The 26,703-nt window shown below is 31.3% G+C and overlaps 1 protein-coding gene across 1 annotated transcript in view; it reads left to right on the top strand.

Moving 5' to 3' along the window:
- LOC111626836 (regulator of nonsense transcripts 1-like) overlaps positions 1-19,392 on the top strand; it is a gene marked incomplete at its 5' end in the record, with an annotated part of 60,870 nt that extends 41,478 nt beyond the window's left edge. The window contains 8 exons of the mRNA XM_023370353.1: positions 3,852-4,008; positions 4,078-4,245; positions 7,214-7,360; positions 7,858-7,945; positions 15,944-16,102; positions 17,754-17,884; positions 17,971-18,087; positions 18,870-19,392. Coding sequence (XP_023226121.1) covers positions 3,852-4,008; positions 4,078-4,245; positions 7,214-7,360; positions 7,858-7,945; positions 15,944-16,102; positions 17,754-17,884; positions 17,971-18,087; positions 18,870-18,995 — 1,093 coding nt within the window. The remainder of the gene's footprint in view (positions 1-3,851; positions 4,009-4,077; positions 4,246-7,213; positions 7,361-7,857; positions 7,946-15,943; positions 16,103-17,753; positions 17,885-17,970; positions 18,088-18,869) is intronic.
- Between the last annotated feature and the right edge of the window lie 7,311 nt (positions 19,393-26,703).

Genomic DNA, 26,703 nt, shown 5'->3' with positions numbered 1-26,703 from the left:
TTCCCACGACAATACTTCCCTGTAGAAGATGAGTTAACTGTTGTGTCATAAGTTTGTCACTTCGCCCATCATTGGTCAAAGAAGATCATCACCTGTGACGTACATGGGGGACATCTCGAAAACAGAGCCCCCATATAAAAGACAAGTGCGATGACGACACAGGGGGAAAAGTTATTGTTCTGTACTCTGTGTGTGTGTGTGTGTGTGTGTGTGTGTGTGTGTGTGGATTACCAGCCTCTCGTCGCCACCATCCTCGATAGAACTATTCTACGATTTGCGGACTTACGTCGACTCACAAACTATTTTAACGAGCCTGGGATTCGGACTCCAAGATCGTCCTGAAATCACCATCCTGTATAACTAGAGGTATTTATCCTACACGTGATGATGTGTAAGCTCTCTCTCGAATATTCGAACCTCGCGGGTAGGGTCGCGACTATTTTATACTTTGCCGTTACTTTATGAACTATACAGATTGAACCCCGAGAGGGATTTGTATTCCAATTATTAACCATGTATAAATGTACAGAATAAACGGGTATTTTGTTAACGAACTTGGATTGGTGTGCGTTTCTTCCGACATTTTCCACTCCATACTGAACCAGAAGTCCTCGACGAGATCGCTCGTGATAATTCCCCATCCATCCGCGTATCTATCCGCGATAAATTGATAGATTGGTGTCAGATCCTGACAGGTGAAAGAATCTAACGATCCTTTCTCCTAACCCTTTTTTCCCATCCTTTAGACAAGCGGGACCGGACCTCGAGGTCTTGAGTCGAGTAAGTGGTAGGAGAGGGACATCCTCGTAAACATCCTACCCCCGATTAGTCTCACAAAGACCATCTTTGTTTACATTCTTGTTTTCTTTCATTGAGAATTTCGGAATATGGTCAAATATGATGCTCCTTTTTACATTAGCAATTCCCTCCCAATCATTGTCTAACTCACAAAGTTCATCCGTCAAACTTTCCATAGTTGAAAGGATACATTAACCCGAGAAATAGCTACAGATTACAGCGGAGACACTGATTGGTCGACCACTGGTTGCCGTAGCCCATATATAAGGTCAGTTTGAGCAGAAAAATTGAAGGTGGCTAAGAAGAGATAGATATAGTCTGGCCAACGAGAAGTAGATTTGTCTCACTAACGATAATTTGTCATTGCCGGAAGTGCTACTGCATCGTAAAATGTTTTCCTGAATGATCTGATATGGGATACATTCATTGGCACTATATATTCGGACACCATTTATTGGACTATTAACTTTAATAACTTGACTCCTGGGTACCTAAATGTTTAGTATTTTAATATTGATTTAATGTAAATGTATATATAACCAATAATATTAAACAGAAAAAATAAATATATTCAATAAAAATCTTTGTTTTAACAAATGTACNCTCACAAAGTTCATCCGTCAAACTTTCCATAGTTGAAAGGATACATTAACCCGAGAAATAGCTACAGATTACAGCGGAGACACTGATTGGTCGACCACTGGTTGCCGTAGCCCATATATAAGGTCAGTTTGAGCGGAAAAATTGAAGGTGGCTAAGAAGAGATAGATATAGTCTGGCCAACGAGAAGTAGATTTGTCTCACTAACGATAATTTGTCATTGCCGGAAGTGCTACTGCATCGTAAAATGTTTTCCTGAATGATCTGATATGGGATACATTCATTGGCACTATATATTCGGACACCATTTATTGGACTATTAACTTTAATAACTTGACTCCTGGGTACCTAAATGTTTAGTATTTTAATATTGATTTAATGTAAATGTATATATAACCAATAATATTAAACAGAAAAAATATATATATTTAATAAAAATCTTTGTTTTAATGAATGTACAATGTCGCGGCTCAGTAAACACGTCAACACTGAAATGAAAATCAGTCTAGCATAGGGAAAATTGGGAAATTACACTGCAAAATGGCGAATTGCACAGCGGCATTATTGTGAATCGGCATAAATTGAGCTGGCATAAACCGAGGGCTATCTGTATTGTACTCACTTTTTCTGTATTTCAACTCACTTTTCTCACTTTTCCAGAGGGGAAATGGCACTCCCAGGCCTGCTGTTCGGAATTGAGTAGCTAATATTGATAGATTACTCGTGGGCTGCATAAATTTATTAGATGGGCCGGATGTGGGCCATATGTTGGCCATGCCTGCTCTAAGATATCCAGCTGTTATAGCACTGTGATTTTATAAACAAGACACAGTCTCGTCAACAAGTTTCATTAAAATTGTGGAACAGATTACCAAGTTATCATCATTTTCTGCCAATAATGTCACTTTTAAAGTTGCTGAAGATGATCTTTTTAAATTTATATCAATTATACCAATAAAATTATTGTACAGTAATACTCCGACTTATGCGAACCCAGAGTTACGTGATTTTCAAATCTCGTCGATTCGTCTTTTGTTTGAGCGCCACGCAATCCTTGATTACTCACTCCCCCCACACTATTGTTGAGCTTACATGTTCGGATGTGTCGCGCGGAATCCACACATGGCTATAATTTATTTTGTGTTATTTATTTCTGTGTTTGTTATATCTACGGAGACTCGAGAGACTCTACTATGTCATCCAAACGAAGTAGAACTAATTCTTCTGCATCAAACAAGAAAAGATAAACTTTATCTTTGGAATGTAAAGTTAACATTGGGTATGTTTGTAAAGTCGAACGAGTTAAACGAGAATGACGTCATCGTTATTCCTATTTCGTTAGACTTTTCGAACGATTCGTTACTAACGCGTTTAACTCATTTGACTATGAACATACCCATTATTAAAGACTTCGATACAAAAATGAAAATTTGTGAATTGGCAAAGAAGTTTGATCTACCAGAATTGTCGGCCAGAACAATTATAAAAGGCAAAGAAAAAATTCTTGAAGCTGTGAAAAATGCTCAATCTTTAAACTCAAGCATCATTCGTAAACATCATGGTATTATCGCTGAGATGGAAACAATGTTAAAATTATGGTGTAATAATCAAGTAAATGTGAAAAATTGTAAAATAATATAGGCCTAATTTATTATACATATGTATTATCTAAGATTTTATTAAACATTTTTTTCTAAATTATTGTTTTCTTTAGTCTCTGGCCCCAATTAAAAATTATTTGTATGTATTTATATGCGAAATTATACCCCAACTTACGCGTATTTGACTTACGCGGTTACCGCTCAGTCCCACCTATCGCATAAGTTTGGGGTATTACTGTATAGAACACTTTTTAATTTAAAGTTTGAAAATCTATACAAAAACATTTGGTTTAAATATTTACATTACTTGCCAATGGAATATCAATAAATATTCCTGTAGACACTTTTTACTTTTAATTTATTCTGTATATGTTTGGTTGAATAAACGGCTGTGTACTACCTGACGAAGGCCTCTAAATAGGGCTGAAAATGTTTGTATGATTAGTAAATCAAATACTGGAATAGATATTGAGGTTATGTGTGTAAAAAATGTATAAAAATAATTTTTAAAAAATATATAAGATCAAATAATAATAGCCATGTACAAATGATACCCCAATGTGTGTGTTATAAGTTCATATAGTAATAATCAGCATGTATTTTAAAAGGCTCTCCATGCCACATATTATGGCATCAGCTCTCACCTTATTCTGTGAGACCAAGGTTTATTTCAAGGGGAAATATATAAAATGAGGTAATGGAGGTGTAAAACTTTACTATTATCTATTATGGTATCTTCTATTTTTTATAAATTTAAGTAATGAGTGACCCAAGAGGTGGTCTAGTTTCAGTTATTTTTAATTAGCTATAACATTATTTTAATAACTTTTACTGTTATTTTTTTTATAATAGGACAGAAGCTGCATTGGTTGAAAAAATAACAACAAGATTTTTGAAGTGCAGTGTAAAACCTGAGCAGATAGGAATTATAACACCCTATGAAGGACAAAGAGCTTACCTTGTTCAATATATGCAGTATAATGGATCACTTCATGCAAAATTATATCAAGTATGTTATATTTATCACTTTGAGTAATAAGTTTTTGTTACTGCTTTGCTAATTTTTTTTCTTTTTAAGGAAATTGAAGTAGCAAGCGTTGATGCTTTTCAAGGAAGAGAGAAAGATCTTATTATAATGTCTTGTGTACGATCTAATGAACATCAAGGAATTGGTTTTCTGAATGATCCTAGGCGTTTAAATGTTGCTCTTACAAGAGCAAGGTATATTATAATTTTGTTCTTTTATTAATAGAAATCTTGTAATGCTTTTTTTTCAACAAATGGTATAAATAGATTATACATAGACTATTGGAGAAAATTCATTTATTTGATAATCCATATCTCACAGTTAAATTAATATAGTAAGTCTTTTTTTTATAAGAGTAGTAGTTGATTATTAAGTGAAGAATAAAATTTTGAAAGTGTGTATTAAGAAGATAGTGTTAAAATAGTATAAGTGTTTTTTTATGTATGTATATATATATATATACTTATTTTGTAATGTGAAATTTTATTGCATTAAGATTGTGATATAACTTCATGTAAAATTGTTATTATTGGTCTTCTATTTTGAAAACTTTTGTTCTTGTTGTTCTGTTTATGCTAAGCACCAGATCTTTTGGTAAATATATTGTTGTTATTCTTCAATACTATGAATGGCTTAGTAATATTGTTAGGATTTTAATATGCATAATGAACTGGATATTCAGATAAAATTTAAAAAAATAATTTTGAAATTGATTTTACAATTTAGTTATATTGCATAACTTTTAAACTAATATATCAATTTTCTAGTTATAAAATAGATGCACAAATTACATTTTTATTGTTTGAGCATTTTATTTAAAATATTAGTTTTGCTATGTGCAAAAAAATGTATTATCCACAAATTGTTGATTCTTGGATAAGTGATAAAAATTTTTACCATATCAAAGACATGTTTACAACAGTCAATAAATTGCTTATTTTAATTATATATTGCAAGTTTCATACTAAAGCAAATAATGTTTGAATTTGGATTTGTTGAAAGTGTGAATGTTTTTTTTTAAGCCACACAATATTTTGCTGGCTTATGCTGAGAATTTACTAGATTTTAATAATATACTAAATTCTTGGCATAAGCCAACAACTATTGTTATTATTTAATATAAGATCTGGATAGTTTTCATTAAATTAATACAGGGTTTGTCCGAAAAGTAATGTCAGTGGTTTTACTGTGAAGTGAATACACATTGCAGCACACTCAGAGTGGTGGGGATTGGTGGAAGGAGTAGTCAGGTTACGCACGCACAGTTGCTCAATCACCTCCACCATCCGGAGAGTAAGGACAGGCATTTTCGTGCTTTCTTCTCCCATGCAAGCCTCAATGCAGCGCTCAATTGAGCAAAGGATTGTCATCAAGTTTTGTGTGAAACTCTGCAAGTCCGCAGTGGAAACTTTTTCCTATGATAAAGACGGCCTTTGGTGATGATTGTTTATCAGAATGACAAGTCTACCAGTGGCACAAGGCATTTGTTGAAGGCCATGAAGAGGTCAGCGATGAAGTCCACATTGGAAGGCCATCAACAACCACCACCGACGAAAATGTGACACATGTGACTGAACTCTTGAACTCAGACTGTCGTTTGCGCATTTGTTTAATAGCACAGACATTAAACATTCAAAAAGTACAGTTTATAAGATTGTAACAAACAATCTGCAGGTGAAAAAAATGTGCATGAAGCTGGTACCCAAAGTGTCACTTTCACACAAGTCCCAAAGTTCGTGATATGTTTCAACTCGGCACAGTTTTTGGTTGTCCATTAACAACCAAAAATTGTGCCGAGTTGAAAAGTATCAGGAACTTTGGGACTTGTGTGAAAGTGACCCCCCCCCACTTTTTAGACAATGTCATCACAGATGATAAGTGTTGGGTCTTTGAGTACAATCCTGAAACAAAAAGGCAAAGTGTCGAGTGACACACCTCAGTGTCCCCTTGCCCCAAGAAGGCCAGAATGAGCAAGTCAAAGATCAAGATGATGATCAATTAGAGATTCAGACTATGTACAAAAAATTATTTAATTAATTTTTGAGTCTATCAATTAATCCTTTTTTCATACACCATAGAAGTACCCTTTTACATTGGTTTGAAGAAATCACTTCATAAAAATGAATAACAATAGGTAAAATTTATAATTAAAAATGATCAGACATCAGCCTTTCTTTTTAGGTATCTGACGGTCTTAATTTTTTAATGTTAAGATGTCAGATACCTAAAAAGAAAGGCTGACGTCTGATCATTTTTAATTGTAAATTTTACCTATTGTTATTCATTTTTATGAAGTGATTTCTTCAAACCAATGTAAAAGGGTACTTCTATGGTGTATGAAAAAAGGATTAATTGATAGACTCAAAAATTAATTAAATAATTTTTTGTACATAGTCTGAATCTCTAATTGATAATTAGAAGAAAAATATCCTGAGTTCATCATGAAATTGTAATCACTATAATGCTTGTGGTTTTTGACATCAGGGTACTCGTCCACCATGAGTTTGTATCATATGATGTAACCATCAATGCCAAATTCTATGTGAAAGTGCTCAAGAGACTCAAATAAAGGGTTCATCACATTCAGCCCTACATCGTGGACGATTAGAAACTTCACTATGACAACACATTGGCCCACACCACCTTCCTCGTGACCCATTTCCTGGGTGATTCAAAGGTGCCAATGGTTCCCCAGCTGCCCTACAGTCCTGGCTTGGCTCCCCCAACTTCTTTGTGTTCCCGCGCTTGAAAACTCTCATGAAAAGATATCATTTCGGGGCAGTTGACAAAGTCAAAGAGGCTTGTACCAAGGCTCTAAAGGACATTTCGAAAAAGCCTACCATGACACCTTCGATGCCTGGAAATCTCACTGGAAGCGATGTATCGACACAGGAGGAGCCTATTTTGAAACCTTTTAATGTATCATACTGATTGGATTAATAAATGTTTTCTAATCAACTCACTGACATTACTTTTCAGACAAACCCTGTATTATTTATTACAGAAAGCGTTTTTGTCATTCCAAATTGAACTTTAGTTGAATTATGAATACATTTTTTAATTATGATTAAAAATTTTGCTTTTGAATATATTTTATTTAATGGTAGATATTTAAATTTTAAAAAATACATATATTTTATAAAATTATAATAAATTGTATGTTATACATTTAGGCCATCTCTAATCATTTGAATTTTTTCAGCAACCTTTATGGAATCATTTATTAAACTTCTATAAAGAAAACAAAGTTCTTGTAGAAGGTCCCTTGAATCATTTAAAAGAAAGTATGATCCAATTTAGTAAACCTAGAAAATTGATTAATACAATAAATCCGGTAAGTATTCTGGATTTATACATTATATATGAGCAGAGTTTCAAGTAAAATAACTCTACCTTTATCTCTCTGGTTTTCAATATTTATCAGAAAACATTTTTACATTGGACAAATTCAGGCTTGTTTTTATAATTCAATGATTTTCAAATTCAGAAATGAATTATTTTTATTTTAAAAAAATATTTATCAAGTGTTTAATGAAAAGTTGTCAAATTTATTTTCAAACATCTTAGAATTGAATAAAATAATAATCAAAAAACTTCACATTCCTGTAAAATAGATTACATTTTCAACAAAATTTTTTTGTTTTTTGATTATAATTGAATTTGATTTGTGAGATGTTTAAAAATACTACATTCATTTATCATTTGATGAATGAATAAAATCAGAGCAAGAAATAAAGGCCAAATAATTTTATTTGAAGCCCACTATTTTCTTCATTTAAAGAAAAAGTTTTATTTCAAGAAAATGATTTACATCTTTTGTAACTTTTTAAGGGTGGTCATTTTATGCACACAACAATGTATGATGCAAGAGAAGCTATGATTCCTGGAAGTGTATATGATCGTTCATCACATTTAAATGGCAAGTGAAAGTTTAGTTTTAAAATCTAAGTATAAATAATCATATAATAAAATTTTAAGAATGTGAAAGGAACTTTATTAGGCCAATTTATTTAATTGAACATATCTGTACCTACCAATAAGTTTCAGGCTCTCTCTCTCTCTCTCTCATTTTTTCTTTTAATGGAAATCTTTCAGAACTAGAATGGAATTATTTGAAACATACTTTTGTAGCAATAAGTATTTTGTTACATATAGTTTAGAAATAACTGTAATGATGATAATGTTTGATTAACCCATTTGTTCCTACCTGTTTACTTAGGGCATGTTGAAAGTACCTAAGGTTAAACATCTAAATTTTCATGCTTTATTTAAAAAATGTATTAAAAGTTGTTTTGTTAAAAATCAATAGTTTGATTTTCTTTAAATAAAAATAAGCAATTGTAAAAAGAAGAAAGTTTTTATATTTGATGCAAAAAAACGAATTGTTTTTAATGATATATTTATTTTTACTAAACTCATAAGATAAGGAATTTTGTTCTATACATTTTGATATAAATATTATTGACATAGGTTATTATCTTCCATGTGGAGCACATTTTAAGTTGCACTATAGAAAAATCTTTATATTGCAAAGTTAAGTGCTTTTTGAAGTGCAAAAAACTTTTTTCTATTTGGACTTGCTATATTCCAGTTGATAGCAATTTAAGCACAGATTGGTTTTTATATATATATATTGACTTGTTTTATTTTAACAAATAGAATCATTTGTTATCTCTATGCATTCATAAATTTAGCCACAAAACTCTTATCCATTATAAGTTTATAGGAAATCTTGTACATTATTTATTCAGCTTCTTGTAAAAACATTTTGCAAGCTCAGGGTAGTAGTTTTTATGTTGATTGACTTTTCTTAAACGAATAAGCATCAGCTCTGAACTGTGGGGTAGGACTTTATTTGCAAAAGCCACGCGTTTTTTGGCTGCTGTGTCATCAAGGTCATAACAAAAATATGCTATAAAATTATTATTTTCTTCATTTTTCAACTCTAATTATTTGAAATAAAATAGATATATCTAATTACTATATACACAAAATTAATCTGATGTTTATAAAATAATTTTTTTTTTTTTCAAATCTGAAATGTATTTTTTTTTTTTTTTAAACTTAAAACTTTTACTATGTTTTTAAACTTAACATTCATAAACTGTGATATGTTCCTGATAAAAAAATAAATGAAAAACAGATTGAATCTAATGCAATTTTTAGTGTGATATTGTAATATAAAAAATCATCCAAAATTCAAAAATTTTTCTGCACTATGTTGTATTTTTCTGATTTTCATGTTTAGCTAAGGGGTTTTCAAATATAATTAAATTATATACATGTTTTTTGCATGCTTTTTGCAGTCAGCTCTATTATATTTAATGGAGACTTTTTCCTTTTTTGAAAATATTTTTATACATTATGACTAATTTTTTGATAGATTTTTAGTCCTTGTGAATTATGAAACTCATGTACTATCAGATGAACCCGGTGTTGCTCAGGCGAAAAGTAACAATAGCGAAGATTAAGATTATTAGATTATAGCCGATCTGCCCATTTTCACCAGGTGCAAGAATTCGGTCACCCTATTCCGAGGATGATTAGAGAATTTTTAGATGGGTCTAAAAATATGTTTGATTTCACACAAAAGTGCAAAAACTGCATCTAAAATAATACAGTAGAAGCCAAGTTCTTCAGGGTAATCCTTAATCTTCACCCTCTCCCCGCAGGGGAGAATTTCCAAAAATCTCTTAGTTTACATTCTTGTGATGTACCCTAATTGTGTATCAAATTTCAACTTTCAACTCCTAACTGTTTGTGCTCTGCACTTATTATTATGTTGTGTTTAGTTGGTTATACTCAGTTAATCCTGGTGGCTGTGTACTATGCCAGACCAGAGAAAAGGCATAGTAACCAAAACAAGACAAAAATTAAATAAGTGTGTCAGTGTGTCTGTATTCAGGAATTTCCTAACAATATGACATGTATTCAATATAGTTGTCTTCTGTAGTGTGATGTATGTGTTTCTGTATTCAATTGTTATGTTCCCAGGCTTTTGTGTAGTGAGTGTGGTATGACACCTGTAGAGGAGAGAATGACAGGTACAATAAGCACCTTATCCATCCTCCACAGATGCCTTATTTCCTGGGTGAATTCTGTATACTTGCTGATTTTTCCAGTGCATGTGTTTTGTACATTGTGTTTGGAATGGATATGTCTATAATGTATGTGATGTCTGGTCTGTTTTGTGATTATGGCTCTATCATAGTACATTTTGTGCATGTTGTTTTCCAATACTGTCTGTGGAATATATTTGTAGTATGGTTCATGGATGTCTAATAATTTGTGTTTGTTTGCAAGCTCTTGGTGTATTATATTTGCTACTTGATTATGTCTATGTAAATAATCTCTGTGCCAAGAGCTTTCAACCAGAATTGATTTGTTGTATAGCCCCTGGCATGATGTGACATTTTCTGCATGTGTCATTTGTGAGTGTTCTGTCTTTGGGTATGTGTTTTCTGTAGTTTTTAGTATTTATGACGTGATCCTGTATGGCAATCATGAACCCTTCCATCTCCCCAAAGAGGCATCCTTGAGCTAACTAGCTGTTTGATGCAGTTTTGTCAACAAAATCCTTGGCCAGGTCATAGAGATGTCTACCATGGAGTGTCTTTCAAACCCACGATTGCTTAATGGTGTCTATGCTTTTTATATGTTTCTCCTATTATACCTACGTCATCTGCATAACCTAATATTTTAATTGATGGTGTTTGTTTTTTGTTGTTGTGATTACATTTTCCAAAGTAACATTGAAGAACTTAGCATCTCCCAGCTTCAGCTCATTTGGAACTGAAAAAAATTAGATGATTTATTTCCTGTAAATAGTATCATATTATACAAATAAAATATATATTTCTAGTTCTCTCAATATGTTCCACAAACTATTTCTGTGTATAGTCATAAGTTCTTTAAAATCAATGTACTGTACTTTCTTCCCATATTTCCAACTTTTTCAAAAACTTGTTTTAACATGATTATCTGATTGCTTTTGCCTAAACTCTGACTGATTATCACCAAGGATATCTTAAACATATTTATAAAAGGAAACTCCTCATTCATAAAGCTTCAGTTCCTCATGATTTATCAAATTTTAATAAAAAATTTAATTTGATTTTGAAATATTTTGATAAAAATTTTAAAATTCAAGATATTCAGTCTGAACTTCTTAATGAAAATTATAGGCCCAAGTCAAGTTTGCAAGTTTATTTTCACATAATCATCACTATTGAATTGCACTATATTTTTTCATTATGTGAATTTAAAGATCTTCCAGAAATTTGTAAAGTTGCTAAATTATGAAGAATTCATTCATATATTCATTAAAGAATATAAAAGGTGTTTAGAAAATACAATAAAATGTAAATAAAACTTTTCAAAAAGTTCAAAATAATTGCTTAAACTATGATTGCTACATTAGCATCAAAGAGTTATCAAACATATATCTTATAAAACATATTAGACTTTCATCATTTTTTAAAATATTTTTGTGTAATTTAGATGTGTAAACACCAATTATTTTTTATATATCTTATGTAGTCTATTAAGTGATACTTTAAAACAAACCATTAAAGAAACAAAGTAAAGTTGCTTGCAATGACATAAAAATGAAATACTAAATTAATTAATAATCATTATTTAACAGATTAAAACCAATATGTTGTTAGGTTTTCAAATTTAATAAATTCTACATTTATAGTTTTGTAATTGGAAAATTTTAAGTTGATTTTATGTACAGCCAAGATGTTACTTCACCATTTATTATAAGTTGATGACGGTGCAAAAATCTCTGTTGAAGAAAATAGATTGAATATCCTCCATAACTTTTTGCATCATTATCATTTTAATTTAAATAATGCTTACACAATGAAAATATGAATAAATATATGTTATTTTGCTGCTGTACCTGATTCATTCTAAATTTGTTGAGAAATGTACGAACTTCTTTACTAAAAATATTGCTATCAGGTTTAGCTTACTTTTATTGTTAATTTAATGGTATATTTCTTAAACTGGTGCTTTAATCTGATGAGAGGCAAAAAGTTTAACCTGCAAAACTATTAAATCAAATGTTTTGGATGTTTCCATATTATCATCAGGATATCTCATAATGGAACGATAGAACATTACATATAAAATGAATTACAACACTTAAATTTCAAATTAAAACATCAAACATTCTAAAATTAACATACCAATAGTGCTGAAAGCTGATAAAACCAAAGTAGACAAATTCCTCTCAAATGTGAATGATGACCAATCTGCCCAAAAACTTATGTTAGACCAAGTAAGCAACTGTAGGATACAGAGAAATGTTTTTTTTTACTGTGTATGTTTGAGTATGTTATAATTCATTGTAGTGCCTATTATATATAATAATTATATATATATATATATATAGTGTATAATAAGTATACAATAGTCTTGTAATTAAAAGCTAATATATCCTCTTTAAAATTTGCAGTTGTCTTTTCAAATTATTGTTCACTTTTCTGAAAAGATAATTAATTGAATGATAGTTTGTTTGTGTGAAGATACTGTATTTAGGCCACATATGTTTATAAGTTGTGCTCTGTTTCTGAAATGATACACTTGGAAAAAATTAAAATCTCAAAAGTTTGCCACAGGGCGAGAGTAGAAATGTGGGTATACAGAAATATGGCAACATTGCAAATTTTAAACAAAGGGATGGAATGATGGTTAATGCTTATTTTTGAGTGCCTGCTATGTGTATGTTAAACATGTGTCGAGTCAGAAAGATTGGCATGGTGAAGTTTTAAGTTGCAAGTTGTGCATTATGCACAAGAGAATGGAAATTGAGAAGCAGGAAGAAAGTGTGATGTAGATGAGAAAAACGTGTGGCATTGGATTCAAAAAAAGGACACTTTTGAGAAAGTATTACAATATTAGCAATCATTTTACAGAAAGACAGCAAAATTATCCCAACCTGGAAGCAAATCTATTCATATATCTGTGAAATTTGGGCAAACGGGTTTTCTGTATTGTTGAAATGATTCAGTTTAAAGCCCAAATGATTGCCCAGAATATGAAAATTCCCATAAGTGAATTTAAGGGAAGTTATGTCTGAGCAAGATGTTTCATGGCATGACATGAGCTCATGATTAGGTGTCAAATTTCAATGGCACAGCAGCTTCCTGACACCTACCTAATTTTGAATTTCTTTAAAATTATTCATTATCTCAAAGTATAGGCAACACACTAATTTTGGTAAAAAAATTTAGGGTGAAAAAGTGCAGCCTATACATGCATAAATATGGTAATCTTTAAAGTTGTCAGCATAATGCATTGCCTTCTTGTAAATAGTTTCAAATATTTTTGTCCAAATTATAATTATGAATCAATAGTTTTTTAGTTTTTATTTAAACACTGTAATTTTATATACTTTTAGCCAAAAGGAATTTTTTATGTATTTTAAAAGGACACATTTTTAACCACCATCATTTCTGTAATGAGCAATAACTCTTGGGGCTTGGTTACCTAACATTTGTACCCTAAGTGCTGCAATAAACCATTTTCCTACAAAACATATGCATTTAGGGCTTTAATTGTTGAGCAGACACCCATTGCACTGATATCAGGAATAATTTGAATGAACTAGACAGAATTAAGGAGGATGCTAATACATATGAGTACTTGTGCACAAATATAGACTTACTTATATATGTACAGGTATATCTCGAGTTATGCCGTTCTCGATTATACATTGTTTGTCAAAAAAATATATGGAAAAATAAAAATCAAGTTTAAGTCATTTTATTTGCCTTTATGTCTGTCCACCACAAATATTGAAGTCGTGATATCAGTATAAAAGCATTAAAAGCACATAAAATCATATTAAAATACATATGTTTACAGTAAATGTTAATATAATCATCATAAATCATACAGAACGAAATATGAAAACATCTGTGACTCTGTGTTGTCATCTTATTCAGCTCAATATTGGCATTTTCCACGGTAGTTCCAATTTCTACTGTTTGGTGTCGTCGTCAGCACCACTCGTTATTGGTAAATTTAACATAAATTTGTTTATTTTTTTTACTATCACAAAATAATTTTAATAACTGTATTTGTTATTTAATCTTACAAAATCATCTTATTTTATAATGTCTTAGAGCAAACCACATTCACAAATAAAGAGTCCGTGATGTTTACAGTACATCGCGGACATTGTAAACCTGTAAATTGTAAACAAGTATGTATGTACCATACATGTATTCGTAAATTTAGATTACTTTTTCCTGTACTATATTAAAAGCGAAAATTTATTTGTTGTAAGCTTAAAATCGATTCTTATTAATCATATTTTATTAAAAATGCATTTATAAATAAAATACAGAACTGGGAATGGTTATTTGTGGTTTAGCCTAGTGACAAGTAAATTCGATTTACTTCTTTATTTTTCCTCTCCTGGAATCAATTACCAATGTAAGGTGAGGTATACCTGTATTCAGAACAGGAAATTGCAAATTCAATATACAACAACAGCAGAGAACTATGGTTATTACATACAACATGCACTCTTGGATAGAACAGAAAAGAAAATATGTAAGAAGGAAGATATACAATTGATCTAAGGGAATAACCTTAATGTATACATTTTATGCAATGCTAAAACCCAATGGATTTAAACATTACACCAGGAATTTATGAAAGAATAATCACACTATACAATGAGAATTGCATTAGTAGATACGTAGAGTAGTATATAGCATACATTTGAATTAAAGTGCATGAGTATGATGATAAGAAAGCAAAATGCACAACTGTATTAGCCACTCTATCTGCATTCCTCAGGAACATACAGAAATCCAAAGAAAAGAAGAATTGTAGAAAAAGTCACCATTTACAAACACACCAAAAATTGCCAATACAGTAGAGTCCTGTACAATGCAGAGGATTCATTATGCATTATAGGAAATTGTGTTATTGAAACCTGCATTATCACATGATTTATGAAAGTTTAAACCTTGGGCCTATAAGTTGAAAAAAACATATACCTCTGATCAACATAATTTGAGGGTGTTGCTTGCTTTATTTGTGTGTTGTACAGAACTCTACTGTACATTAATTATAATTTATTAAATTAATTAATTAATTAATTATATTTGAATTGCCTTTCAGCAACATGAAAATATTAATATATAGCATGATATTTGCACCTGGCATAGACCTTACAGATATGGGTTACCACTTACAGTTAATTTGTATATGTGGTTAATTTTAAATAATAATAATGTAGAGTTTGGTGTAATTTACATTCTATATTTTTATTTGTTTCTTATAATCTAAAAATGGTATAATTTTAGAATGTTTAATTTGAAATTTAAATATTCTAATTTGACTTATACATAACATTGTATTATTTGTTATGAGATATTCCAATGATGGCCGCAGAGATGGCCAAAAACATATGATTTAATGAATAAATTTGTTGGATTACATTAATTAACATGATTATGAGCAGAAAAGTTTTTAATTCTTTTCATTCAGATGTTAATATGGAAAATGAATAAATAATTTTATTGGTCATTCTAGTAGAATTTTTACAAGATAGTAAGTCATTCACTAGATTATAATTATATCTCTAACTTACATCAGTTGGTATAAAGGTACAAAACTATGTAAACTTTATGTCTTACTCATATGTTAAAATTAATATATTAACAGCAATTTATTACTTTAACATATTAAAATAATTATTTCAATATTTTGAATTTGTATTATTTGTATTTAGTACTTTCCGTTCAAATATTTCTCATGTTGTTATTGTTTAGAATTACTTGCAAAGATAATTTTAAACACAAATAAGAACATGAATAATATGATATAATCTGGTTGTATTCATTACTTTAATTAGATATTTTAATTCAAAAAATTTATTTTAAATCATTAGGTCCAGTCGCATACAATCGAACTCACGATCAGATCTCGTATATAAGCCCAGAGAGAGCACAAGCTGCTATGGCTAATATTCCAGTTCCGTTTGGAATATTTATGAATATGGCTCATATTCCACCAAGATTTTATAATCAACATCAACAGGCATTACAAGGTAAGCTTTTTTTGACAATAAGTATGTCAAAAAGATTTCATCAGTTTGTACAACATGCAAGTAAAAAAAATACAATAGAATCTACTTCTTGTATTCATGGATATTGTTATCAATCATTTAATGTTATCAGAATTACCATGTCCCAAAGCATAAAAGTTTAATAAAATACACTTATAAATTACTGCTTATTGTAATCAGAGTTTTGGTTATAGTTATCATTATCTTCAGATAAATAGTACAATATTACAGCTTATCATTCATATCAGTTTCAACATACAATCATTATCAGTAATTTAAATTGCTAGCTTCTTCTACTCGATAAATTAATAATAATAGTTATTATTATTATTAAATTATAATTTAAAAATAATAATTTGAAGATTTATTAATTGTTTTAACATGTCATTTATATCTATATAATAAAGTCAAATTAGTCTCACTTATGGAAAAATGAAATATTAATAATTCATTCAAAAGGGGACATTGAATAGATTATTGAATTTCAGGCTTTCTGGTAAATTCAAATATTTAAGCCCTACAAAATAATGAATTTAGAGAATTAACTTAAGTATAGCCTTTCTATTTTTAACTTTTTTAATTAATTTGTTCTATACTGTTTTAAATAACAGCACTTTTATTTTGTCTTACCGTCATCTATACTTTAGATTTTTGAAATAAAAATATTTGTAATGATTATTTATCTATTATCTAATATTAACGTATATAACTAATGCAAATTAATGTGTACTGAACATGTAATTAGTTTGCATTAAAAATAAAGTTGCAGCATAGAAATGAGAGCAATGTAAGATGTCAGGATTGGACCTGAAGGGATTGGGCAGAGCATTAGTACATTATAGTTTTGTATAGTGTTGTGGGTCTGTGTGCATGCATAAATAAAAATAATATTTTAGATTAAGTATGCATGATGTATATACAGTGGGTGATCAAATTATTAGAGCTACCTGCATATTTTTGCAAGAAAAACAAGTTAGTGTTCTTGACTGGCCTGGAAATTCCTCACTTATTGACTCCATTGAGAACCTCTAGGAACTGATGAAAAGAAGAGATTTCCATGTTTGTCATCACAAACAGGTGGAAATTAATAGAAAATTTGATTTAAGTGTGGCACAAATGTATGACAATAAAAACAAACTTCTTAAAATGCACAGAAAATATGCCAAAAAGAACTGAAGCCATTGCAGCAAAAGGCAGAGTACTAAATGTTAATTTTAGAATTGTTTTAATGATTTTTTCAAAGTTTTGTTAGCTTTTATAGTAGAATAAAGTAAATTTCATTAATTAATTGCTAATTAAAAATTATCATCTGAAAAAATTTTAATATTGTGCTTCTATTTCTACACTTACTCAAAAAGCATGTGACTCTAATAATTTGATCACCCACTATACTTAGAACAACTTTATGCACTTTATATTTTATAACTATTTATTTGGCATTGTAGATCTATCACTTAAATTTACATTTGCAGCAAAAACATACAATAATATACAAGTTAATTAAAATATTAATGAAACCAGGTATCAAAATTTTCAAATTCATATCATTGAAATTATTAATAAACTAACTTTTTGTTATTATATTTATGCTTATCAATCAGTAAAAGTATTTAAAACACGATTTATATTACAGCCCATCAAAACCAACGTAATCGTACTGGAAATCGAAGGGGCGGAACAAAACAAATGCCTGGTCGCAGAACAATGCAAGATCGTATGAATCCAAATCTATCTCAGTCTGGTTACAATAGTCAAGCAAGTCAGGTAAGTAACTTGAGATTGTTTGTTCGCTTATCTATAACATATTTGAAAAAATATTATTTTTTAATCTGTTAAATTTACTTTTGTAGGATGTCATGTTTTCTCAAGGACCATTAACTCAAGGACAACTAACTATGAGTCAGATGAGTCAGCCAGCTTTTCCCGGTCTTTCTCAACCAGGTTTATCACAGCCTGAACTCTCTCAGGTATTATAATTTACTTTTTGTTAACATTTTAAATAAAGTATTTGTATCTAAATGATTAATAATATACAGATTCTTCCAAAAAGAATGCCACCATTTTAACTTTTTGTAATTATGTTAATTATTATCTGAAAATGTTTTAATGTACATTAAAACATTGTCCAAGTTTCATATTTGCATTAAAATTTCTCAGTGTGTGTACCTTGTGTCACACAGCACTGATTCTCAAATTCATTCTACACTCATTATAGCATATCTATTTTCACTTTCACAGCAGCCATAATTTTACACTTTCTATAGATTACTCAGGTTGCACAATGACAAGTGATTCTGACTTTGTGAACTAAAGTAGTATATGACAACACATTTGAACTGAGATGAGAGATGAAACTCAAGCCTATTTATCAATCGACGTACATTGCATACTTCTCAGATAATAATTAACATAATTATAGTAATTTAAAATGGTATCATTCATTTTGGAAGATGCTGTACTATAGTATTTTCCAGAATAAAAGCATAGTTGAATCTTGAATCTGTATAATTTCATCACTGTAGCTAAAAATTTGAAAATTCAAATGTCACATTGTGTAAACTTTAATTTTTTCTTTATAATTTCAAATTTTTTGTAAAAGTTTCAAATAGATATGTTTAAACTGTTACAATTTTTAATAATGAACATAGAACTATTTTTTTAGGAATTATAGTAAATTAGTTTTGAATTATCATATAAACATTACATCTTGCATTAATATATCATATATTGTCATTATTCATGTTTTCAGGATACGTACTTGGTTGACGAATTCCGTTCTCAGACGGAAGGTATGCTTTCTCAAGATTCAACATACCAAGGAGATCGGGCATTTTTCCATGCCTCACAAGGTGGTCAGTTTTCCCAGCCTTATTGAGCCAAAGGGGAGAAAGCGGCAGTGGCAGATGCCTGCTGGTTGTTCCAGAGAGCAGCAATGAAGCTCACAGATATCACAGGAGAAGAGAAGCTGAGGAATAACAAGCTACACAGAATCAGAGGTAGAGGAGGGCATACATAAGTGGCCGTTTGATGACAGCCACCCAGGCCTACCTGCCAGTCATCTAGGGGCATTGTTAAGCTTGGCATTAGCATTTGCCTCATCAGAGCTACGAATGAGCACTCGATGCACTTCCTGTGTCTCCAAACCGATGCAATGCATGTGAGGGAAATATACCCCAATCTGCAATGTTTCTGCTCTGGCCTGTCTGTGGCAGTCTGGAATGTTGGCAAAAAAAAAATAAAAAAAAAATTATTATGTATAATATAATAAACCAGGTTGGCAGCATTAATTAGGCCATAAACAACAACAAAAGACAAAAACATAACATTAGGAAGAATCTTTTTAATATTATTCTATCCAGAATTCTGTGGAAAGGTTTCTTTGTCGCAAGAATGTGTTTGTTACTTTCTTTTTTTGTACTCATAGGCGTAAAAGTTCCACTGGTATTTTAATGGCCTGTTTTGCATTTTGTTTATATCTGGGTTAATTACATATGTACGTTTATTTCAAGAGTATTTCTTTCAGTTTTTAGTTTAAATAAAAAGAAACAATGGGAAGTTTGTATTAAATCTGTAAGATTTTAGATTTTAAGTATAAAATTTTACTTATATCATTGTTCATTTTTTTATGAATAACACACACATTATATATATATATACATATACGTATTAACTATATACATGTATATTATTTTTCATTCATTTAACATCAGTTTATATGTTACAGTAAATTCTATAATTTGGGTAGTTTGTTAATATTATTATTATTATTATTTTCTATAATGTTGGGATTTTGTTAAATTGCACATAAAAGAAAAGTTTAGGGGTCAAAAATTAAATTTGAATTTATAAAGAGAAAAAAATTGTTTATTTGGTAAAAAATTCACCTTAGAAATTTAATGGGTTGCCGATTAAAAGAAAAATGATTTGTACCAGTTTTTAAATCATTGTTCTTAATGTGGAACTTTATCGATTTTATAGTTAAGCTGCCTTGGTAATGTAGATTATGATTAAAACATCTCTTAATCGTTTTATGTTATTGCTGTTTTCCAGAACTGATCTGCAGTAGATATTAAAATATCCATTTGTGTCTAATTGCTGCACATTAACCGATATTTCCGAAAAAATGCTTTGGTAGAATTGCCAATGAAGACCATGCGATGTGTGATGTGTAATTTAGCATCATAAAAAAAAAAATATGTACACAAATAAATGTTAAAATAGCAGCCATTCCAGGGTTGAAAGTAATCGGAAGGAATAAAACAAAATTCAGATGTAAATTCGATACGTCAAAAAAAATAATAAATCGAATTTTCCGGCATTAAATTTGATTTGTTTGTTTAATGTAGAATTCTCTTAAATATAAAACAGCAATTCAAAATAGATGAATGTGTAAAAGTTTAGAATTTGTGTTTATATAAATATCTATATATATACAAATAATCTTTTAAAATATTACTTTGAAGAAAATTAACTTTTTTCCAATGAAAAAAAAATATGGCTGCGGTGTTGTTAATGTCATATGAGACATCTGCAATTCTATAAGCAGAAAAAATTTATGTTGCCCATTTTATAATAGTATTAATTGTCTGCTATGTATTAATTCCAAATAAAGTGTGTTCAGCAAAAGTTGCATCTATTTTATCATTATTTTTTTTTTTACAGTAACTAAAAATAAGGTTGTTTTTTTAACTTAAATCCTGCTATGGAACATGTATTAATCAATTTTTGAGTTTGGAATTTACTGTACAAAATTCTAAATTTAGAAAAATTATCAGACATACTTTATGTCTACTGTAATTTTTACTTTATTTGTATGTTTTAGTATGGTGGTTCTGAAAATATGGCCCACACTAGTTTATGGACTGTATTTTGGAAAGTTTAGTCATTTTGATTTGTCCTTTGAACTCTATTCATTTTGGAAAAATGAATAAGTGCATGTGCTGGTGGTCTGTGGACCACCAACATATGCACTTATGTTAATGGTCTGCAGATTCTCAGCCATCTTTTGAAAATAGAATTTTATACTATTCATCAGAGGAAAGGAAAAAAACTATTTTTATGCATTACATAACTTTTAAAATTAGGTTATTGAATAGACAAAATGTTTTGACACTCAATTTAATGTTATTTAAGATTATATTTACAGGATAAGAAATGCACAGGTGTAGGCAGTCAGTGGTTCATCTGCAACTTGGTTTAATCAGTCATCTGCAGTTCATCTGAAATTCAGTTTAAGAGTCAGTGGTTCATCTGCAAGTCAGTTTAACTGGTATGTGGATCAATAAGTTTGAAAACCACAGTACTAGTACTTAAATAAAGTGAAAAATACTCAATTATTCAATGTAAGTTATAGATAAATTATAGATTAATGCAGTACAATATTTTAATTTCTACTTTTATTTATACTAAACAATCTTAACATATTGAAGACCATTTTTTCACGAGAATTTATGTAATAAAATTGCTGTAATGATTCTTTTATGGCTACAAATACAACAAAGTATATTAGACTTCACAAGATCAGCAAATTTGCTATTCTTTAGATGGACTTCATTAAAATTTATAAAGGACAGAAGATAGAATTACCATAAATCTTACATTTAAATAGTTATAATTTAAATTAGAGTTTTGATCAAAAGAATATTTGTAGTAGGAAATTTGTTTCCTCACCACCTGGCTGCCCTTATTGTTGGCCTGTCAGGGCAGAATCAAAAAATAATTTATTTTAATTCCAAACAGTCAATTTCTATTGAAGAAAGTAAAATTGGAATAATTATCATCTGGTGATTCTTGTTTCTAGGCGCTGGGAAGCTAGTTTCGGGGAGTGATTCATTTTAAATTCTGGTCGAATAACATTAAACGTACTGACTCAAATTTTTGGAGGAAATTTCTTTTAAAAAAAGCTGGTAAGGGGTCTTGTTGTACTGTCATGGCACTCAAACGGGAAGAAGTTAAAAAAACACTAACAATGACTCAAACTTAGAGTCGTGTGTGGTGCCATCTATTATGAGATGTAATAAGTCGATTTTAATCGATCGATAATTAATTAAAGTAGATATTTGTATTTGAAACGGAACTAACATGTTTATAAGAAAAGGAGAACGAATCCAGAAGAGACTCCAGTTCTAAACAGCTAGCAGGAGTCATTATACCGTAGCTGCCAGACTTACCCTGTTAATTCGTCAGGATCAAACGAAAACTCTTCGAATGGATAGTGATAGGAGAAAGTCGTGGAAGTCCGAATTATCAAAAGAAACGAACGCAATAGTGATATAGATAAATAATGTAAGCATCATTAGCAGAAAAAGATACAGATGTAAAAATGGGGAATGAAATCTTAAACATGAAAAGAAACGAAAGATGGAAGATGAAAAAGGAGAAAGCATAGAAAGATGTATAGATCGATATAATCTTTGTTACTTTATTAAATACTAGTAAATAACAATATGAGCTGCTGGCCTTTTATAATTATCAGACATTACACATCTTTCTTATTTCTTTAATTAACGCTTGGTACAATTGCTGACGTGAATGACGCTGTTGGAACCTTAAGAGCTATAGAGCAAGTCCATAGATGCAAAAAAGTCAAAGAAACCATACCTCTAAATGTGACCTTTTGCGAGATAAAGTTTCCCAAAATCAGCCCCACGCGATCTCAAGTCGCACCGCGCACTCCGATAAGACTATCGCATTTAACTATTTAGCCCACGCAATTATGCCGGCTTCGAGTAGCCCACTTAACTGTTCATGGAGTACTTGATGTTATATAGTCTATTGTGTTTTTTTATTTTTTCCTGAGCTGAGGGAGCTAAAATATTTTTATACATGGCTTATGTAAATCTAGTTTCGGGATACTGAATGTGAGCATGAAGAATATGTGTTACGGCCAAAGCCCGAAGTTTGGCCAGTTCCCAAATTGGCTGGCCATTTCGCACTTTGGCCGAGTGGAGTGGCCAATGACCGATATACTTTAAATGACCAGTGTATATGCTTTTGCCATGTTGTAACGATAATATTCCGTATGTCTGCTGCTTTTCGGAAGTCCTGCCTCTGTGACTTGTTCTTATTATTCTGACAACGGTTTCATTGTGAGTACTGTATTTCTCGTATTTCTATAGTATTCTATATGAAAACTTTTGAGTTCAAAGGTTAAGTCGTAGGTCATATAATATGTGTTGTGGGGTACGTGTGATACACATACTGCTGGAAGAAGCACGCAGTAATTATCCTGAGGTTAATAAAAGATTGTACAACACGTTTTCCTTTAAAGGAGCGTATTAAATTAGCAACAGAACACAATTTACTAGGGCTGTATCCCATGAAACAATATTACAATTTCAAATATTCATAATTGTTATTCCACGGGTTGTCCCGTGGCTACTTCTGATGAGACAAATATGCTGGGTATAGTTGGACTACACGTAAATGCGGAACCGACATTTGATATGAAAATCAGGTTCTCGGATACTTTGAATACATTGTTGCTTGTAAAAGCAAATAATAGTGAGATCCTCACCAGAAACAAATACGGCGCTTTTATAGAGACGTTAAACAGGCAAAAGCAAAGCAGGAAAAAAGCGTTGACTATCATCGACTAAGAAAACATGATTTTATTGAAGTTGACGGCAAAGAAAACCTTATTGTGCAAAAACAGGACACAATAGCGATATTTTGTACTATGTGCATACAGAAAAATTTTTCGACATATTGCACGATATCCACTTGAAAATAACGGCAGAATGGCCGAGCGGTCAAAGTGGTAGCATACCACTCTGGGGGACCCGGGATCGAATCCGGACGGGTCGAGAAATCCCCAGGAATTTTTCGGGAAAATATATTGTCCTATCTCCCTCACCACCCGGCCGCCCCATTGTGGGTCTGGCCGAACCCATGACGGGCTTGCTTAAAGAAACCTCTTAGTGCCCAAAGGGTAGAAAGAATTTGAAAAACTCATAGGGCATTCATCAGTCGCCATATGAGGCCATGTTTGGCTGCAAAGCAAAAGCGGGGCTGAGAACCTCAAATCTGCTTAGTAAAAGTTGGAGATAACTTACAAACGACCTTGACTTTTCTCCCGACTTTGGCTGATCGGACCTTGCCATTTCGCAAATTGGCCGGTCAAATCCCAAAATCAAGAAAAGATCGGACATTGGCCATTTTCCGATTTGGCCGTAACATGTAATAGTTCAGCTCTTTCTAAAATTTTTAATTTGGCAATCTAATTGCGTCAGAAAAGAGCCTAAAAGAGAAGATTGATTCAACTTTCCCGTGATTGGAAATATATTTGTAAGGCTGGATGGCCGAACTGTTAAGATGGCAGCCTACCGCCGTAGAAAACCAAGAATCGCATCCGGATATGTTGGGCTTCATCTCTCACCACCCGGCTACTAGTCGAACCCATAATGGACTCTGATAAGAAAGGCCCTTTTACTGCCCACAGGGCGGAAAGTTGATATAAAACGGTACTTTTGAAATAAGATTTCAAATTTTTCTTTTTATTTAGTCTTCGATTCATAAATTTTAAAAAGAATTATTATCTATGCTTCTAACACAATAAAGTGCTATAAATTAAGACACTTGACGGGTTTTCTCATCTTTATTTAGTTGAACTAAATAAAGATGAGAAAACCCGCCAAGTGTCTTAATTTATAGCACTTTATTGTGTTAGAAGCATAAACAAATTGTAAAGCATGGTTTCATATCAGAATTATTATCATTATTATTTAAACTTTTTCTGGGATATTGGATAACAGAACCCAAGTTTTACAGACAGTAAGTTGCATAGAATATTCTTGATATTTTTAAACAAGTTATCAACGGTAAATGCCTACCAGTGGCTTAGTGGATAAAACCACTGAACACTGCTTGTTGGTCATGGGATCGCACCTGGCCAACTATCTGGTCACGTGGAGTATTCCGGGTTCTATTCACGTTAGTAACGCCTAAATAGGAACCAGTTTCCCATAGAAGCATTCCGCTCGACAGATCTCCCATGTGGCGTTGCCTTATACCAAGGGTCTCAAACTAAGAGCCAGTCAAATAGATGTATATCAGACATGGGCCGTATTCAATATTATTCGGTAAACCAAAAACATACTGTAATTTTAAAAAGCTCTAATAAAGGCCCTTTTGTTGGCAGGCCTTTACGACTTATGTACACAGTTAAACGTTTGAATTTTTTTCTTTTAATCCGTGCAAGATGTTGGAAATATTGATTTTTAGAAAAGAAATCGTCGAGGCCATAACGGATCTTATACGGCCCGCGGGGCGCGACTTTGCGACTCTTGCCCTATACGAATAAAACCAAACTAATCAATTGTAAATGCGTATAGTCGTACTTATAGTTATTATAGAATTATAATCATTTAACTAAATAATATGGTCAAATTCTCTTCAAAATTGATGGTCTGCCCCTAAATGGGGTTAATTGTATTTTGGAATTTAGCTCGGTTACGCCGAAAAATCCGTTATCTTCCGAAAAAGTCTTCCGTCGCCGCTTTAAGGCTTGCAACGAGCAATGGCTGCAAAGATACGTCAAAAGCAATGGAATTTGGATTGTGCAAAGAAACCAATGAGAAACAGTAACATATCAGCTAATTAGATGAACTGTAACGCTTTCGAGAGTGAGGAAAACTCTATTATCTTGGCTTGATGCCAAGATAATAGAGTATTTGCTATCATTTTATTGGCTTTCGAAAACGGTCTGAGCCATAATCAGAAACCAAAATCGATATGATGGAATTCTTTTTAGCATCGCGACTAGTCACAAGTGTCTTGTGGTATTGTATCCATAGTAAATTCTTCCATTTATTGCCACAACTGCTAGAAACAAATGAGTGGAATCGCGTCTTTAAACAGGTGTTTTGCTTTATAGAGCAAATAATTCCGTTCCCATATATGTGTTCCGTTTTGCAAAGGGTCCGTCTTAGACAGGTATCATTGCGTATATGTATATTATAAAGCCGTTAATTCGCATAATAGAAATAATCGGAATTTGCATTTCTTGACGTTTCAAGGTGTCCTAAATCCAAAAATATAAAAATCTTGGGGATCATTTTTTGACTGATTGCCATACCTTCTCTCTGTTATCTATAATATCTGGAAAAGTAAAAATGGACGATTAACTGATGTTTATTTCTTATTAACTTTGCAAATTAAAAGGTTTTTATTTTTACTCTTTCCTCCGTGATGGCAATAAGAAGACCTTTTATCAAGCTTGTCATGGGCAAGGCCCACACTGGAGTAGTCGGATGTTGATGGACGGGTCGACATGCATCTAAATGTAAAATAATGCTTTTATCGTTTATAATTTAGATTTCTCAAGTAGTCCATACAACGTGCAACTTGTTTATCTGCCGAAATGAATTTATGGGCGATCATTTGTGCAAGAAACATCCATTTTTTTACTGTTATTTTACTAAGTTATTATATATAAACAAAGCATAAACCTTAGTTCGCCACTACAAAACTAATCACACTGCCTGGCTTCAGAGTATAATGGCGCTCAATGGTACAAACGAGCGCCGCCATTGCTATAGTATTGTTGCTAGTGAATTTTTAGTGATCGCAATTAAATCAAAACT

Source organism: Centruroides sculpturatus, unplaced genomic scaffold (genome assembly GCF_000671375.1).
Source record: "Centruroides sculpturatus isolate CEXI.00-Female unplaced genomic scaffold, Cexi_2.0 scaffold280, whole genome shotgun sequence".
Lineage (NCBI taxonomy): Eukaryota > Metazoa > Arthropoda > Arachnida > Scorpiones > Buthidae > Centruroides > Centruroides sculpturatus.
The sequence above is the reverse complement of the archived record's forward strand: the minus strand, read 5'-3'. Positions and strand labels throughout refer to the sequence as shown.